General features: G+C 31.7%; 1 protein-coding gene across 5 annotated transcripts in view; it reads right to left on the bottom strand.

Annotated features, from left to right (window-relative positions):
• LOC143045982 (EF-hand calcium-binding domain-containing protein 6-like) overlaps window positions 1-19197 on the bottom strand; it is a 29650-nt gene extending 10453 nt beyond the window's left edge. The window contains exons 1-8 of one of the 5 annotated variants that reach the window (XM_076218886.1): window positions 18729-19197; window positions 17122-17148; window positions 14690-14781; window positions 12759-12856; window positions 11224-11481; window positions 10504-10641; window positions 8778-8887; window positions 6818-6862 (exon numbers count right to left, since the gene is read on the bottom strand). In XM_076218886.1, coding sequence (XP_076075001.1) covers window positions 6818-6862; window positions 8778-8887; window positions 10504-10641; window positions 11224-11481; window positions 12759-12856; window positions 14690-14781; window positions 17122-17148; window positions 18729-19074 — 1114 coding nt within the window. In that variant the 5' untranslated portion in view covers window positions 19075-19197. The remainder of the gene's footprint in view (window positions 1-6817; window positions 6863-8777; window positions 8888-10503; window positions 10642-11223; window positions 11482-12758; window positions 12857-14689; window positions 14782-17121; window positions 17149-18728) is intronic. The other 4 variants (XM_076218887.1, XM_076218889.1, XM_076218888.1 and 1 more) reach the window with 4 other exon arrangements.
• Between the last annotated feature and the right edge of the window lie 1409 nt (window positions 19198-20606).

Below are 20606 nucleotides of genomic sequence, written 5' to 3'. Positions count from 1 at the left end.
TCCACCTAGTCAACCTCTGATTCTTGTTTCTCATTTTATGCATGAAGGTGAGAGGATTATGATCAGTATAAACAAGAATAGGATATACAGTGGGATTCAAATATACATCAAAATGTTGAAGTGCTGACAACATTGCAAAACACTCTTTTTCAATAGTTGAATAATTTTTCTGATGTTTATCTAATTTCTTAGAAAAATATGATATAGGTTTTTCAACATTATCATCTGTCTCTTGATATAAAACAGCTCCTATTCCTACATCGCTTGCATCAACGGCAAGTTTAAATTGTTTTTCAAAGTCTGGAGTAATCAGAACTGGACTATTAATTAAAAGTGATCTGCTATTTTCAAAAGCTTTTTGACAATTTTCACTCCAGATAAATTTAGAATCTTTTCGTAAAAGATGAGTCAATGGTTGAACAACAGTAGCAAAATTTGAACAAAATTTTCTGTAAAATCCAATCATGCCTAAATATCTCATAAGTTGTTTTCTATTTGTAGGAGGTGGAAATTTGGAAATAGCTTCCACTTTAGCCATAATAGGTTTTACTTGACCTTGGCCAACTGTATGCCCTAAATAATCAACAGTGGCCTGACAAAATTCACTTTTACCAAGATTAACAGTCAAATTTGAATGTGAAAATCTATCAAAAGTATCATACAAATGTGTTAAATGCTGTTCCCAGCTATCACTACATACAATAAGATCATCAATATAAGCATAACAACAGTCTAAATCTTTTATAACATTATTGATCATTCTTTGAAATGTAGCTGGAGCACTTTTCATGCCAAATGGCATTACAGTATATTGAAATAAGCCATCTGGTGTAACAAAAGCTGATATTTCACGAGCTCTCTGTGTCAATGGAACTTGCCAATAACCTTTCAATAAATCAAATTTGCTCACAAATTTTGCTTGACCAATATTGTCAATACAATCGTCTATCCTTGGAATCGGATAGGAATCAGATTTTGAGACTGAATTTACTTTTCTGAAATCAGTCACGAAACGAAAAGTTTTATCTGGTTTTGGCACAAGGAGACAAGGAGAGCTCCATTCACTGTTACTCGGCTCAATAATATCATTGTCAAGCATATATTTAATTTCTTTTCTCATAACTTCAAGTTTGAGTGGATTGAGCCTGTAAGGATGTTGCTTAATTGGAGAAGCATCTCCTACATCAACATCATGACAAACAGCAGTGGTTTTGTTTGGCACATCTGGAAAAAGATTTTTAAAAGAAAATACCAAAGTTTTTATTTCTTCTCTATGATCAAAAGACAGATGTGCAAGTTTTGAATCTAAATTTGACAAAATTTCTGAATTTTTCAATCTAACTGTCTCTTCCATAGTTTTACAACTAAAAGTTGGTTCAATTACATCTGGTTTGTCATGATTGTTCTCAAAGTTAACCATGCCTAAAGTGGCAACTGGTTTACTATCACATAGTACATTAGTACGCTCAAAATATGGTTTTAACATATTAATATGACACACTCTATTTTGTTTGCGCCGACCTGGAGTTTTTACAATATAATTCAAATCATTAATTTTATTCTCTATTGTATAAGGACCACAATATTTAGCCTGTAAAGGATGTCCAGGGACTGGCAAAAATACAAGTACCTTATCACCAGGCTCAAAAACTCTATCCCTGGCATCTTTATCATACCATATTTTCATCTTGTTCTGTACATTTTTTTAAGTTTTTCTGAGCAATTTGACAAGCAGTATACAATTTTTCTTTAAATCTAGATACATAGTCTAAAAGATTCAAGTCAGTATGTTCAGTAAGCCACTTTTCCTTAATCAATTTTAACGGTCCCCTTACAGTATGACCAAATACCAACTCAAAGGGACTAAATCCAAGGGATTCTTGAACAGCCTCTCGAACCGCAAAAAGTAGAAAGTGAACTCCATCATCCCAGTCTCTGTCAAATTGAAGACAAAAAGTTCTAATCATGTTCTTCAATGTTTGATGAAAACGTTCTAAGGCACCTTGAGATTCTGGATGATAAGCACTTGATCTGTACTGAGCAATCCCTAACTGGTATACGACTTGCTGAAATAAACCTGACATGAAATTTGATCCCTGGTCGGACTGTATAGACTTAGGAAGTCCTACTAATGTGAAAAATTTGATCAAAGCTTTGACGATAGTAGGTGTCTTGATATTTCTGAGCGGAATAGCTTCTGGAAAACGAGTGGATGTACACATGATTGTCAATAAATATGCATTTCCAGTTTTGGTCTTTGGTAAAGGTCCAACGCAGTCAATTAGAACTCTGCTGAAAGGTTCGTCAAAGGCTGGAATAGGCAGAAGTGGTGCTGGTGGTATTTTCTGGTTAGGCTTACCAACAACCTGGCATATATGACAGGATTTGCAGTATTCTGCAACATCATTTCTAAGTCTTGGCCAGTAGAAATGCTGCAAGATCTTAAGGCAAGTCTTTCTTATACCTAAGTGTCCAGCCAAGGGGGTGTCATGGGCAAGACCAATAATTTCTTGCCTATAAACTTTAGGCACCACCACTTGGTGTACCACTCTCCATTCCTCTTCTGGGGTAGCATCAGGAGGCCTCCACTTCCTCATTAAAATGCCGTCCTGATGGTAATAGCATTCGGCCACTTTGTCTGCTTCCTCCTGTGGTTGAGCTCTCTGGCTGAGCTGAAGAACCTCAGGGTCTTTATGTTGTTCTTCAAATAAATTCTTTCGGTCTAATGAATGGCTGGTAACGTCTGGCCATGGCATAATAACATTCTTGTTAACACTAGGTGGTTTTGTAATGGCCTTTTCTGAGCTACCAGGACCTTCAATGTCAGCTATAAAAGTGTCAGAAAGGTCCATGTAATCAAACTTGTCTTCTTGCAAAATCTCATTTTGTTGTTTTCTAGCCATCGCCCTAGTAACAACACAAGCTGGATACAATTCAGCATCATCTTCAGGTGATTTAAAATCCACCACCGGTTCACTGGTAACAATTGGTTCAGCAACCACTTTGTTCCTAGCTAGATCATTTCCTAGCAATAATGTAACACCCTCAACAGGGAGATTAGGACGAACACCCACAACAACTGGTCCAGTTATCAAATCTGACTTCAGATAAATTCGATGGAGAGGAACATCTATACAACCTAACTCTACACCTTGTAACAAAACGGAGGCACCAACAGAAGTCTTCTCGGACAAAGGCAACACACCTTCTAACAATAAAGACTGAGAAGCTCCCGTGTCCCGTAAAATCTTAATAGGCTGAAGAGTGGTATCATCAACAATAGAAATAAACCCATCAGACATAAAGGGTTTATATTCCTCCATGTAATCACAAAAACTGGACTTAAAAGCCTGACTCGCAGGACATTCCAACGTACTGGTAATATAAGGTGTCGTACACGCACTGGACTTCGGCTTATTATCTCGTTCATTCTTCTTCTGGAGTCTAAAACAATCAGCCATCAGGTGACCAATCTTCTTACAATAAGCACAAGTCAGTGACTTCTTCTCAAAAGTATCAAATTTTGGACTAGACATATTATAACTGGACTGACTCTTATTCTGTGGAACAGGCTTACTATCAGTATGCTCAGTGCTTTGATTTTTGTAATTTCCACTGGAAGTATTAACATTTTGACCCTTGAAACTTCTTTTATGTGAAAGAGTATAATTATCTGAAATTACAGCTGCATCATGTATTGTCCCAACAGTTTTGTCGTCTAAATGTGTTTTTAAGTCTAAATGAACACATTGTTTGAACTCTTCTAATAACATCAATTGTCTTAGGTTATCAAAATTGTTATCTGTTTTCTTTGAAGTAAGCCATTTATCAAATAGATCTTCTTTTTCCCGAGCAAATTCCACATAGGTTTGTGAATCAAACTTTTTATAAGATCTAAATTTCTGTCTATATGCTTCTGGTACTAGCTCATAGGCTTTCAAAACTTCCTGTTTCACAGTGTCATAATCGGAACTTTTTTCTGATGGAAGTGCGGAGTATATTTCAGCGGCCTTACCCTCAAAAACACTTTGTAGCATTTTAGTCCAATATGGCTTTGGCCAATTCAAATTACGAGCAATTTTCTCAAACTGTGGAAAATATTTATCAACTGTTTTTTCACAAAATCTGGGAACCAAACGTATATTTTTTGCTGCATCAAAATAATCTGATTTTGATAGGACTTTAGAGTTGCTTTCTTCTTTAATTATTTCAATTTTCAGTTTTTCCATCTCTAGCCTTTCTCTCATTTCAAGTTCTTTTATTTTCTCCCTCTCCTTCATTTCCAGTTCTTTTAATTTAAATTCATCTTCTTTTTCTTTCTTTTCCATTTCTAACCTTTCCTTCATTTCCAGTTCTGCTTGTTTTAATTTAAATTCATGTTCTAATTCAAGCTGTTTTAATTTAAAGGCATCTACATTTTCGACCTTAAGTTCAAGAGCCTCTTCACCTAAAATTTCTGCGTCAACTAATTTGTCTATAACCAAATTTTTTATAATTTGTTTTCTCATAGATACTTTAAAATTTAACTGCAGATGTTTAGCAAGCAACACTAATTCGTCTTTCTTTAAATTATCAAAACTCTCCAGGTCTGGCGTTTTCAAAAATTTACCAGCATCAAATGCCATTTTGTAGAATTTTGTTGGCTAGTTATAATACAAATACTAAACAAATTTTGAATAAAATATTTTCAGTCTCCCGGACGAGCCCCCAATTTCTGTTACGGCCAGAAATCGCCTTTAAATTGTAGCCAACAAAAGACACAAATCAATAATAAAATTTAACAATATTTAATATACAAAAGTTTACAAAAGGTATTACACAAATATTACTGTTAACTTAACTGTCAAAATATGAGTCCAATCAGTTATCTTTATCTGTATCCGGAAATCTTTCGGAATCCAATTTGAATATTACGTTCACTACTAAGGTCACAATCCAGTATGATGTTGTTTGTAGAATAAAAGTGTCAATCCAAATGCTGTGAATACTAATGTCTATCAATGTCTATGTCCAAGTTTAATTATGAGAGTTTAACTTTAGTGTCTGTATATATAGTGTTGTCATGGAAAATTCTAGAACACTCTATAATGGAACATTGTGGAAAATCCTGGAAAGTTACAACGGAAGTTTCTGGAATAACGTAGAAGTTTAAATTACGCATCTTTTATAAGGATCATTCTAGAAAGTTCCAATCATTCTGTGATTGTTCCAGTGATTCCTCAACTGCACAGTTATAAGATTATTTGGTAAACAACTATCAGGCCATACAACACAAATTAGGCCAACATAAATAAACATAATAATTACAATATCATAACAGTTACCAATAATAAACTTATTAAGGTTGAATCATCTGACCCAGCATCTTTTGTTTTGGCAGAAAAAAAAAATAGACAATATATATTTTTTGCAATAAACTTTAAAATGTCTTAATAAAATATTTACAAACAAATTTCATAAAAAAAGAAAAATGGGGTCAATTAAAAGTTGTCATTTTTGTGAAAACAATATACAATTTGTAGGTAAACTTATCATAAAATCTATTATAACATTTTAATATCTCAGTTATTTCCCTTTATATATCAAATTCATTTTTTTTTTTGGCTTTTTCTGATCATGATTAAAATATATATTTTACCAATTTATTACATTGATGTTTGCTAATTTAAGCCAAAGCGGTGTCCAAGATTGGTGCCGCAATTTCCATATTTCTTCAAAATGGTTCAAAAGGCTAACAAATGTATAAAGAGTGCCACTAAAAGAGCAATATTGCTATGATATTGGTTTTTTTATATAAAAAAATTGTGTATTTATATGGTGCTTTAATGTTTCAAACTCTACAAATTTAACAATTACAACAAACTAACTGCAACCTTAGTCAGTTGAAATCTGAAAAGCTGTGGTATATATAAGCATTAATATAAAATCCATAACTACATCATTATTTTATCTTATGAATGATGCAACACAATAAATCAAAATGTCTTTTAAATATCATTGATTAATAATGTAATGAAAATTAAATGTATTAATCTATGTAATGATAGGTTACAGTCAGTAAAATCAGCCTGAATTAGCAAACATATCCAATGAATTTAGACCTGTTGATTTTTTACGAATTCAGCAATGCATTTGATTGACCTTGTTGACCTAGGGAGAACAATGTTTTTATCATATTGTGTTTCAAATTTGTTAATGTCATTTTGTTGCTTTGTTTCACATGTTTCAAATCTACGCATTTTTCAAACTAACTGCAAACTCAGACAGTTGAATTCTGAAGCATTTCTTCATTTTAAAATATGACAATTTCAGTATTAGGGACATGTATATTACAAAGCCTATATTTTCCATAGTTCTAACTCAAAAATTTACTTAAAGCACATAAAACCTTTATTTTTGCAGCTAGAGAAAATTTTAATTGAAAAAAGTCTGTTTAAAATGAACAAAAGAATTTCTAAATTTGACATTCTTTACATGGTCATGTTACTTTGATATTCTAAATTTAAATGTCTTTTAAAAACCAGCCCACATTCTAATCTCAAGCAATATGATATAATGTATGTATAAAAAATTGAAATCTAAATCCTGATAATCCCACTAGTTAATTTCTAAAATAAAAGAAATCATTCAACCGAATATTAATCTGTCAACAGGGTATTATGACACCAAAAATGAGTGGTTTTGGTAAATGGGACGCTATTTTACCAATGAAATTTCATATGACCCAGTAAACTGATTACAAAATGTGTTAAAGAGCAGATTTTACTTCAAATACAAGCCTTTTATGTTGGACAACATCAGCATGACAAATCCTTACCTCTTGCTATACCTGAACCAGGCTTAGTTTCTTTATATTGAGATCCTAAATTTATTCAAAATCATTTAAAAAAAGCACAGTGAGATGTATTTCTTTTAAAATTTTACTTAAGTGAACTGAACCATTTAAGCTATCTCAAAAATTTCAGATACAAGATATCAAAAGATAAATCTTTGAGTACAAAAATCTGTTCTCTGTACTGAACCGTAAAATGTTATATATATAATAATTTCAAAAATTTAATTCTCCTTTTTTTAAAATTGATAAGAAAAATAAGAAAATAAAATACTCTTATCTACCTTTCACTGAATTCATTGGGTTGAGAAGAGATGTGAAATATAAGATTATAATATGAAAAAATATGTATAAGTAAAGTATAATAAACTGCTATCACAGAAATATGTCTCACCTTTTTGTAATTTTGATTATGCAAATGTTGAAATCAAAATAGCAATACTTTATCATCTTACACAAGTTATGCAAATATTCAAAGTCAATGACTGAGTTACATGGCTAAACAATCTCCATGTAAATGAGATGTGCCAATGCTTATACAAATGCATACCAAACACCATTGACTTATTATACGTTGTTCCCAAACCTAAATACAAACATTAACTTGTAAACTATGTAAAAGTTTCAAAATCAATGAACCATGAACAGGGGGTGGGACTATATAATCTCCATGGAAACGATACTTGCAAATGCCAATAAATTTGCATACCAAATATCATTGATTTAACATAAGCAGTTTATCTTAAACTGATCTAATCACAAACTAATACATGTTAACTAAGATAAGTTCCAAAGTCATTAGACTGTGACTTAGGGGCGAGGCCAAATATTCTCAATAGAAATGAGATGTGCCAATGCTTAAACAACTGAATACCAACTAACATTGGCCTACTGCTAATGGTTCCCCATTAACTGACGTAATCAGAAACTAATACATGTAAAATAAGCAAAAGTTTCAAAGTCAATAGACCATGACTGAGGGGGCAGGGCCACATAATCTCCATAGAAATGAGATGTGCCAATGCTTATACAACTGCATACCAATGTATGTTATATGGTTTGCTACTGACCCCCTAGAGATCCATAGAGGTTTAGTAAAATCCATAAGGGGTGAGGCCGGAGGACAAATCACAACGTGATATTTTACCAGCGGTGCGATAAATATGATTGACCTACCACTTGTGGTTCACCATAAACTAGACCTAATCACAAACTAATATATTGTTGACGCTGTCGCCGTCGCTGACGCCAGAAACAACATACCTATGTCTCGCTTTTTGACTCCTTCAAGGCGAGACAAAAAGTACAAGTAAAAAATATCCTATATCTTATTCAGTGTGCAAAATCCTTACCCAGTATCATGCTAGGCATTTTAGAATTTAAACTAGACATGCTAGAACTGAAGCTTAAACCTACAAAGACCAATGAATGTTTCAAACCCAAATCACCCTTGCTAATATTCATAATAATGTATAATTTTCCATCCAGTCAAAGATGATACATCTATATCCTTACCTTGGGACCTTACTCGTGTTGTCTTGTTTAGATATTGTCCTAAATTTAATAATAAATCTACATTCTTTCTTTTCTCTTTTTTTTTAATATTTATAATATAAAATTTCACAATAACATTTTTGTTTTCTTTTACAGAAATTAGAAAAAAAATGCTTTTGCTGGTTATTTAAGATATTACTAATTAATATACATTTTTTTTCTTCTAATTTGAGTATCATACCGATTAATTTAATTCATGTGACAATCATTAATTGAAATAGTTTTCAAATACAAAAATGTATTTTAAACTGCTTGGCAGAATTAATACACATAAGTTTTAAACATGTACCATGTTGTATATGTACCCAGTAGTTTTTTTATACTGTCAGCTCCATGAAAGTTACAACATAACCAAGTTAGAATATAAATTAGGCAAGACCAAAGAACTTACTTTCATTAATAGGTGACAGCCTTCCATTTTCTCCATTTTCTTGCAGAGTTATTCCCAGAGCTTTCAAGAAAGTTTCAGAACTAATTGTTCCAGAGTTAGAAGGATCATACCTGAAAAATAAAAGAATGTTTATAAATGTAAGGAGATGTTGAATTAATGCCAATGAGAAAACTATTCAAAATTCAAATGAAGTGGATGTAAGCAAATTTAGGTAACTGTATATGTTACATAACTAAAACAAAGTATGCATAAAGATTTAAAGGAAATTTCTTGCATGAAGAATGAGGCAAGGAAGTCAGTTCTGTGTTTCACATCTCTTTACAGTAGCTTTGTTTTATTATCAATAATAATATACAAAGATTTGTATTGTGTTTGCAAGCCAGTAAATATGCTTCAGGAAACCAGATCTGCACAGCTCGCTGATCTGATCTGGTGCTAACAGATATCTTGGATACTAAAGAAATTGAACTTTATACTTTAATCCTGTTATCTGCACATTCAAATTGTATAAACTGTATAGACATTTTGTGATAACCAAAGCTATGTCTGTGACATTTACAATATATGTTTCCTTAACATTATATGTATTATGCTTTAGGTTTATAAAGTTTTCATGTTGCTAGCTATATGTCTAAAATATATCTATTAGTCAAAATTTTATGTAAGGTTTTACTATTTATTGTCTGTCTGAAATGCTTTGCAAAGTATAATTACTGCCTGATTTAAGGGCTTACATGAAAAACCAGAAACAGAAGAAAAGAAAACATTCTCTGTAACAATAAGTGGTAGATGTTTTTTTTTTTATTAACTTATAAATGTGATGGACCCTAAAATGAAAATCCATGAACTTAGCAATGAATACCTTTCGATAAAATATTAATCAAATGAAAATACAAACAGTTTAGAATGGTCATTCAGATGAGTGTTCCTGAGTTTTTAAATGCATGCATTTGAATGTATGTATTACCATGGCTAATTTCTTTAAAGACTAATACTTTTAAATGACATGCAGGTCAACCACTACTTCAACATATTATTTTACAATGGATCAAACCTTGTCCTGGCCTTTGTTTATTTACTATAAGATAAATGCCTAATATGGAATAAATGTTTTGTGATTTCTATGAAAAGAAATTGATTATACTTCATATTATTGAATAGGTTTGTGTGTTTACATTTGACAAATTTTTAAATGACCATTTTGTGTTGACATGAGAAGTATGTTTACCTAACTACTAGATAGTCAATATAAAGGTATGAAACTAATCCTACACCAGGATATTTTAATCTTACATAGGACTATGTCCATTTACCTATAATCCGAATAACTTCATGTAATACTACTTGAACCTTAACAGTTTGTTTTTTTATAATAGTGAATTTATCACACTTTGACACCATTAGGATTTTTAAAAAGGTTCTAAACTGTATAATTGTAAAACTATGTAAAAATTTAACAAAAAGTTTGAAAAAGTTAAAAATGAGGAATTCCTTAATCTTTTTATCTGTTAATCTTTGAGGTTATATATTTCTTTCATAACATGGAATGAAGGGCATCTTGCTTTTTGATGTCATATCAATTTCTCATTTTGATAGCTTCCATAGCCCCAAATCGTATTTAACATATAAATACTACATATAAAATGTGTCAACTGGGTTTTTTTACAGGCTAAAGAAACAAAAACAATAAACAGACATACAAAATAATAAAGAAAAGTATACTAACTTTTTCCACAATTTTTCAAACTCAGTATCTTCCATATAAAACATAAGTTTGTTAAGCATTTGTTTGAACTCTGGTTTCATGATACGACCTGATCCACCTGGGTTTAGCTGGGGTATTAAATCTGCTATATCCAAGAATCTGAAAAATACAATGACATATTTCTTTTTTTTAACTTGGTTATAAGGATACAGAAAAGAAAAACTTTTCTTAACTTTTTATTAAAGAATTTGAATGACTAAAACATGAACATATATATACTAGTAGATATTGATTATTTGATCAAATTTGTAGTAGGAAATAAATTTTCAAAATGTTGAACATTCTTCTTGGTTTTTTTTTTAAATTACACAAAACACATCAAAAACCGGATTTGCAGTAAATCTATTGTAAAAAAGTTATTCCCCTGGTTTAATACAGATTCTTTTGATTCATATAACTAGAACAACTCTGATGTATGTCTTAAATATTAAGAGATAATATAGCAGGCAATTAGATTACCAAGAAAACTATAATAATTTCTCAACTTTGTCTTAATGTTTGCAAACTTTAAGACTATATATGAGCCTGCCTATTCATATAAAACCTTCATTTCTAAGAAGACCTCCTTCATAAGTGTGTAGTTCGATGCTCATGTTGCAAATGTCTATTTACCAAAAACAGCCACCTTCAACCTCCAATTTTACTCTTAATATATATGTTAGTCCCTGAATTTTTATTTACCTCTGTTTTGCCTTCTCTTTCAGATTAGAATGAACTTGTATAGATGACATGACTGCCTTATCCTGGTATTGCCTCTGTACTGGGTCCATCCAACCTGGATAATCATTAGGCTCTGGTCCATCACGGAAGTAGGCAAAGAATTCAGTGTAATTAATCACTTGTTTATCTTTTAATCCAATCCTCTCCATCAGCCGATTGTACACATTTTGACTCAGTGAAACATTTAAAATTGTCACAAGAATTCTATGCAATGCCTCCCTGTAAACAAAATTGGCACTTTAATGATTTTGTTCTCTCAAAAATATGAACTGAAAAAGTTTGAATAATTTAGTGTCTTTCAATAATTGTACCATTTTCTCTCATTTTATTTTTTAAGGATAAAATTGAGAATGGAAATGGGGAATGTGTCAAAGAGACAACAACCCGACCAACCAAAGGATGTACACCTCTGAGGAGCCAAACATTTCTAGAATTAAACTTTTTTTCTAAACCAGATTTTTGGGTTTATAAGACTGTAAAAAAATAATTGGTGAAAAAAAAAATCATATGGTAGTGTGTTTCTTTTTTTTGCTACGGCCTTTTGAAAGTACCCAATTTTGATGATTTTTCCATTTTTCATCAATTTTTACCCATTTTTAGGACATTATTGTGAAAAAAATCACAGTTCCACAATTAAATTTTTTTTCATACTCTCAAAGATGAAGGGGACCAATCTGAATAAATTCAACTAAAAAAACCTATAGGTAGGTGTTAATATAAGAAAGTTTTATCATATTTTGATGCTTTTTCGTGTCAAATTTACCATGTTGTCAATTTTGGAAATTTGTGATTTTTCTCTGTTTTAAGAACAAAATGCATATCACATGATTGAAAAAAATACATATGTATGAAATTTGAATAGAAAAAGTTATATGGGATATTTATGTTTCTGGTAAAATCATTTTTTTGGTACCCCTCACCCATTTTTCTCAAAATTTCACTAAAAAAACCTGACTTGATTAGTCATAAAATTTGAAAATTTCATTTCTCAAAAACTACTTATTGGAAATACACAAGTCTTTCACAGATTGAATTTTGAATATGATAATTATCAAATTCATTGCTATTTTCTACTAATATCACATGTTTTGGAAATAATTCCAGATTTCAATGAGACTGAACGAGACTGAAATGTCAGAAGAATACATCCTTATGTTTATAAAACACCTGTACCATAACAGACCATGTTATCAATAAAAATAACAAGGATGTGACTATAAGTTACATCATGACTTCAAAAACTAGGTACCTTAACTAGATTATAGTAAAGCCAAAAAGGGTGTAAGCCAGCACAGATCATGCAAGACCCTTATTGAATTGTTACATTTTGTTATAATTTGGATGAATCATTTAGAACCTGGTTGACAGTATTGGCTGTAGTTGTTGTAGGAGTCTGTGAATAGACCTTTACAATAGCCTGACAATTAACTCATAGTGTGATCCAACATTTTTCCTGATACAAGGTATTATTCTGTGTCAATTAACTAAATAATTACCTGGAAACATTTCCTTTCTGTTCTGGATCATTATCCCTGAACCTTTTCCTGATCTCAAAGTAACTTCCTTTAATTTTTAGTTTTAGACTAGCTTCCAACTAAAATGAATACACATATGAGTAAAACAAATGTTATTAGTTCATGTAGATTCCTTCAAACTTTATTTAGTCATTTAGTAAAAGCAACTGAGGGCTGTATTTAAGCTCTTTTTACTTTAGTATCATCATGTCTTAAATAATCAAATAAATACTACAGGTACATTAGCAATGGATTTTTTAAACTTTTGTTTCTAATATAACATATATTCCTGCAGGACAACAAATTGTGACGCTAACATTTTTTACTCTATATATACAGTGACATGATCACCACAACCATATGAGTTCCTGACATGATCATGATGTTAGATTCATACAAATCTATAAATAAAAAAAGCCCCAAATGCAAAGTTTCTTCAAAAAAATCTACTAGAGAAGAGAAGTTCCTCATAGCAATGCTGTAATAAAAAATAACATGAATTTGTGTATGTGAAAATATCTATTCCTGTTTCTACTTACTTACATCTTGTATAGTCAAATACTTAAAACTGTTTGGTCTTAAAACATCATAAACAATTCAATCAAGTTTTGAGATAACTGTCACATAAATGCTTTTTAAGAATAAAGTTCTTCATTATAAGATAAAACTGTCAAAACTGTTTCATTCTATGTTAAAACTAAGCAATATTTCAGAGGAAATGGGCTACTACTGAGGCCTTTTTTTCATTGTTTTTTTTGTGGGGTGTGGGAATATTGACTTTTACATTTGTATTTATTTCAAATAAGTTAATCTTAAACTTTTTTCCCTTTTGTGTAGGGTGAACGCCATGTTCTTCACATGTTATAGAACCCTTGCAAAAATTCTCTGATGAGGTCACTTACTAGGTGGCCTCTTAGAGACAAAGGAGTAGGTCCGGTAAGGACCGATTTTGGCCTCAAATTTCAGGTTCATCTGACGAAAGATTTTGACCACTTTTTAAACACTTAAGTGTCTATTTTATTTGAATTAATTAATTTATGTGAAAGATTTTAACAGATTTAGTCATTAAAAACGATCCGATTCAAGCTCAAATATGAAAAATCTACCTAATATGCCGAAAAATGTCACTTTTCAGATGGTTTTTGGTAAAAATGAAAGTGGCCGCATCCGTGTTCATCCTCAACCTTTATATATATTATGTATTATCATAAAATACAACTTACATTTCAATATAAAGGATGAACACGAATGCGGCCACTTTCGTTTTACACGAAAACCGTCTAAAATTTAACTAAAATCCTAGAATTATGAGGATTTCAGTAATTTAGCATGCCTTAATGGTACTAGTACCGGATATATGTGCATTGTATTGTCAAAAACAGCCCATATTTATGTAGCAGAAGCATTCTACTGTCCAATAAATAACTAAAGGTTTACATTTTAACAATTTTGTAAAACTGCTATATTTTGGGGCCAAAAAGGGGTCTTACTGAACCTACTCCTTTCTGTTCCTATGTAACATACACTTAAATTTTCAGTGGCAATTCAAATGTCATGCCCATCATCCTAGTCAACCTATCTTTCAGAACCTTCCTATTATATTGTTCTCTTCCTGAATGTACTTCTAATATGTACCACTGGACATTAAGCAAATGAACTTCTAATATGTGCCACTGGACATTAAGCAAACAACAACCAATAATTGTTTTTCCTCTGACAAACAGTACCTATGTTCCAACAACATCGTAATTACATGTGTTCGTTATGAACTTCGTAATACCAACATAACTAAATGTAAAAACAAACATAAAAAGTGGTATACGATGCAGTCAAATAGATGACATAGATGCTGGGCTTTTGATTATTCATGGGGATAAAAATGTTCTTTAACCATACACTGTCCTTAAACTCACCTCATCGATTTCCAGTCGACCTTGAGCTGAGGCATTAGACAACCTTGAGGACATACGACTGTCCATCCTGCTTCCCATACCGGCTCTGCTCCCTGAAATACCAATACCATTTAATGACATTATGTATATTAAAGATGTTAAACATTATCAATGGCTAATTTTAGAGATGTTAGTTTCAGAATCGTCAAGTACATTATGTTTTTCAATACGTTTTACTTTAAAATTTTGATTATGATCAAACAGATCATCTTTTATTTCTTGCTACAGTAATGCATATGGAAAGCATACGTTTTCAGTCAAAAGGTGGACATACATTTTTTACTAGTCGGGAGTGTTTTAATCAAAAGTAACAAGGAGTATTTTGGTAAAAAGTTACAAGATTGTATTTTGTTTACAAATCTAAAAGGCTTGAAAAATCATGGGAAAAAAACGAACAAAGAATAAGAACATTCAACTCCAAGGATGCGTATCCAAAATTGAAGTCCAAAATCACTAGGCCGACAAAAAAGGCATGAAAACATGATCGTATACAATCGTATACGAATTAAGGAAAATGAAGTCATAATCCCAACTTGGTACAGGTACTTTCCATAGGACAATGGCAGGTTGGATGAGTTTACATCACTCAAACCTTTCACTTGCGCGACATTTAAATATTCAGATTCAACTACGAGTCTTAGATAAATAACAAAAAACATACAAAAGTTAAGAAAATTTCAATTTTGAAATCTGAACAAATCTTAAAAAGTTACAGGGACACTTGTAAATATACTCGTTATTTTAAATAATAAGGATGTTCTTATCCCAAGCAGAAAAACCCTAGCCGTATTGGGCACAACTTTTTTGAACTTTTGGTCCTCAGTGTTGTTCAACTTTGTACTTGTTTTGGCTTTCAAACTTTTTGTATCTGGGCGTCACTAGTAGAAGTGTGTGGACGAAACGCACTTCTGGCGTATTAAATTTTAAACCTGGTGCCTTTTGTTAGCTATCATTCGTGTGTTTCTTTGTCCAATGTGTTCTCCTATTTATTTGTAATGAAGTCCTGTAATGGTATGTTGTTATTTTAATGTTATATTAAACATTGTTATTAAAGCGGGAGGTTTGGCATGCCACAAAACCAGGTTAAACCCACCATTTTTTCCCTTAAAAAAATGTCCTGTACAAAGTCAGAAATATGGCCAATGTTATACTATAGTTCGTTTCTGTGTGTGTTACATTTTAACGTTGTGTTTCTGTTGTGTCGTTTGTTTTCTCTTATATTTGAGTGTGAATTCGCATTGTTATAAGACATGTCACGGTACTTTTCTATTCCAAATTCATGTATTTAGTTTTGATATTATATTTGTTATTCTCATAGGATTTTGTCTAATGCTTAGTTCGTTTCTGTGTGTGTTACATTTTAATGTTGTGTCGTTGTCTCCTCTTATATTTAATGCGTTTCCCTCAGTTTTAGTTTGTAACCCGGATTTTTTTTTTCTATCGATTTATGAGTTTCGAACAGCGGTATACTACTGTTGCCTTTACTTAGCGGTCCTGAGGACATAACGTCGAGTTTACTGATAGAAACCTTGAACTTATTCCATAAAGCCTTGCCAAGTGTTAAATATTGGATCTCTAACAAAGAGTTAGTTTGGAAGATTCTTCTACAGTGGCGTATAGGTGGGATGAAAAGTGGAGATTGGGGAGACTTTTGAAAGTGACAAGCGATAAAAAAAAATGTTTTTTTTTTTAAATTCTAGGAAAGTTGGAATCTCAACATATTTCGTTTTAGTTTTTTTGTCAACATATTTTTATTTTGACAAACTGTGGGGGAAACGTAATTGCCTTAATTCCTGGTTACACATATCTTTAGAGTTAATGTTCCCAATCAAATCGAAAGTGAGAAGGTATATTTAAACCGAACCCTTAAAATTAGATAAACATGATATATATTTTGTTAATTATTTTGCTATGTTTCGTTATAATATATAGATGTATATGTATCCCAAGTTGTTAGATATTAATCATGTTCAGTTTATGGCCGAAAATGAATTCGTGGTCAAAAAGCAAATCGTTACAACAAACCTTTTTGCAGTCATTGCTAAGTATCACACTGAAAAAAATACGGAAACATTCTTCGCCTCATTACTTGTTCAGTTTCTTCTCTCTATTGTATGTCATTGTCAGAAACGCAGACATTATCTGAACTCAAAACTTATGCTTAACCACATGCGTTATCTAAAGTCCTAGAGCTATTTGCTACAATAGTTTAATTCTAGCACGAGAAACATAGAATAGAGGTAATAAGCAGATCAAGATATGCTATCAACATGCATTGATTCCGAGAGAGATGGTTTTGAAAGGCTACAATGAACAAGCTTTATTAACATCTATGCAGTATATAATCCTTTCAACAGGAATGAAACCTCCTTCACCATTTATTATATGCTTACCACGTGGTGTATCCAAGGCAATAGGGCCTTAAAAAGTAAAATTATGTAAATAGTCTGTTGTTCAGTAATACAACCTGCCTTACCCGAAACTTAACAGCATTTACCCGATTGCAGTCTGATAACAAACCTTCATTACAGGGTACTAGTTTTTCATTAGTTTCATGTGTGTGAACATTTTGCTATTTGATAAAGTCTTTCGGTTTTGAATTGTCTTTGGAGTTCGATATTTTTCCTATTTTACTTTGTAGTCATATAATCTTTCACAAAATTATGAGAAATCTACCATTATTTTGTATTGCACTGATAATGCCAAAAAAACTCAAATTCAAAAAGCCAAACGACCATGCTTAGCTGCTAAGTTGTCAGTTTTGATCTCGTGCCAATGGTGCCAGTTTGAATTTCAACTAGTCTCAAAAAGTCGACGTTTGTCTTCAGTATATACACCCATCAATTCGCTGTATAAGAATCGAAGAAACACACTTACATTGTTATCTAGGTTTGTATGTTGACAAAAGAATGATAGTAAAAAATACCAACGAAGAAAGCCTGTTACTAGCAAAGAGAACTGATCGTAAGAATAGAAATGTTGAAATTGACATGTTTGTTATCACATCGATAACTTATATAGTTTGTCATTTGTTCATCTCTAGTCCATGTTTCAACATACAATTAACAGAACTTATCGATAGGATTATTTACAATTGATATCCAATGCTTACATTTAAATGAACCAGTTTTGACAAGAAAATAGTTTTTATACATCAATAATTCATTTTTCTAATGTTGAAAACGAAATTATCTGTAATTAATGTATATCTGGTAACACGAAGTGTGCATTTAAAACCTTTGTAGATGTACATGTTGTGATGTTGGTTTTTTTTTAGTATACAGTAATGTTCTTTTTTTTAAAGTTTATACTGTATCTGTCACATGCTGTTTGGAAGAAAAAGTTGTGCGTCTATACTTTTACTTATTGATTTAACATTAACGACAGTGTCCAGTTACAATCAAAATTCCTGATCTAAACTTTAAAAATTATATCACAATTCGATAACAAAACAATTCTTTAGTTGAATGATTTTCCTCAAATGTTTTTTTTCTGGTAAAGGGGATAAAACGTTGTCAAGTCATTTTTGTTTTCATTATTTTATCTGTACTTTAAAAAAGTAGACAGGGTATAACCCGTTAAAACCCTTGTAATTTTTTAATATAACCATTGAATTGATTGAATGTAAAGAATAATTCAATCAAACAAACAGAAATTGTCGTCTCACATCGAAAGTAAACAGTACATTTCTAAACGATTCGTGTGTTACAGTTTACTGTAAACGGTGATCTAATATTTGATCTTTATATATATCTTAGTTCAGGAAGAATTTGACACTTGAGAAGTCTTAATCTAAAAATTTGTTTGAATAACAAAGAATTGTGTATTGTCGATAGCAAATAAAATAATTTCTCAATGATTAATTCAATTATTTTGATGTCTAATTAGATACCATTGCTGTTTCCAAACAAATTATATGAATATTCCTAAAAATGAACAGTTAAAAGACTTTAGAAATAAATTTAAAAAAGATAATGTAAATCGCCAATCATATACTTACCAAAAAGGGGCATTCTTGTAGTATTTGGATCTCCATGTGTAACTTCGACTCCTTCAGGAATAGAATCATGCGGCATCGCCACCACTTGCTGGTTAACACCAAGTCGGCTGTCCCGGCCATAAGAACTTACAGATTTACGTCCAGTGAAAACATTTTCGTTAGCTAATGGTCTTCCTGTTAAAGGTTGTGAATTTGGTCTATGGCTATCACGAGACACCCCACGAACATCCAAGTTACCGGGGCCTGACATACGAGATAAAGGATGTGCAATCTGTGGTAGAGTAATGCCACTTTTATTTGTTCCTAAACCCATCACATTGGGACGGGGTATCCCAACCTGCGACATTTTTGATGTTGTTACTATACCGGTAAACTTTTAATTATTTCTTTCTCCCCTGGACAGGAACCACGACTTCCAATAACTACTGAGTCCTTAGCAACGTTTGCCCGGTTACCCTGTCAGTAATTTGCGCATGTATCGATAAACTATACGTATTATTTCCCTTGCTTTTTGTTAAGCCTTCATTGAAAACCAACCACCCGGAAAAGGACTTTATATACATGTAATGTCTTTTATACGATTAGTTTAACTTATAAAGGTTAAATTAATTTAAAGTTATTTCATTGCTACGTTGTACTGTCGTGAATCAGAAACTCTGAGAAAATTGACAAGTCTATATGGTGATTGTAAATGTAAAGTTAGATGCTGATGACAATAAAATACTTTTATATCGGAAATATAATAAAGCAATTTTATGTGAGAGTATGTGAAGAATTGATCCAAAACAACATTGGAGTGTTACTTTATCAAAAAGGACAGGGACTATTTCTTGATTAAACATGTTTGTCACAACTCAACACCAATTATCTGATTAATGAAGCACTTAATCAAATTAGGAAAAAATAACACAACGTAGCTTAATTGTTATATAATTAAGATGCTTGAAAATTTAATAAAAAAAAAATATTTGTGTAAAATAAATGTCTTTCTTACAAGATCAAAATTTGATTATTTCATTTTAGTTGAGAGTTAAAACCTTAGACAAATAGCCTACTGGTACCGTGGTGTATCAACAAGGATTGCATGGCAAATATCGTGACTGTTTTGTTTACAGTAAAAAAAAAGATTTGTGTTCAGAAAAAAACATGCCAAATGATGCATGCTGTCGTCAATGGCAAAAGTTCTAACATAATTCTGTCAGACCTCAGACACAATGCCAAAGCATTAGCATAAATTTAGATAAAACAAGACAAATACAACCTGAAGATATTTTATATTATCACATACTTCCCCTGAATCTATATCATACTTAGTTTCATTTCCATTTTATTCTAATATTCAGTCTTCCACAAAATGTATACATTGAGGTTCTATCAGCAAAATCTTTACCTTTATCCACAGTATCAACTTCGTGTAAATACTGAAGTTCTATAAACTAGTGTTGTCAACGATTAACCGGTTAACCGGTCGAACGACCGAATACCGAATACCAAAAACACTAACCGGTTAACCGGACATTTTTTTCAATTTTAATAGATTTGATATAAATTTGTATCGAAATCATTAAACAGTTATGTTTTATTTAAAAATTGTCGTCGCGGTAATTAATTTGACAGATCAATTGTCCAGTCTATTGATTGCTATTGTTTATCCGAAAAACATAAAATTAATTAGAACTTGTCGCTCAGCTTGGGGCAAGATCTTAATGAAACATAATTAGTATACTTGTTATTTTAACAGTAACTTTAAATCAGTAATTACGGTTAAATTTTACGATTTACTTCATTATTTTATTTTTGATCTAATAGCGTGTAGACCTACTTCTAAATATGCAACCTCCGTCGTGTAAGGCTTTGATATACTTTAAACGAAATGTC

The sequence above is a fragment of the Mytilus galloprovincialis genome, chromosome 9, assembly GCF_965363235.1.
Source record: "Mytilus galloprovincialis chromosome 9, xbMytGall1.hap1.1, whole genome shotgun sequence".
In the NCBI taxonomy this organism is placed as follows: Eukaryota; Metazoa; Mollusca; class Bivalvia; order Mytilida; family Mytilidae; genus Mytilus; species Mytilus galloprovincialis.
The sequence above is the reverse complement of the archived record's forward strand: the minus strand, read 5'-3'. Positions and strand labels throughout refer to the sequence as shown.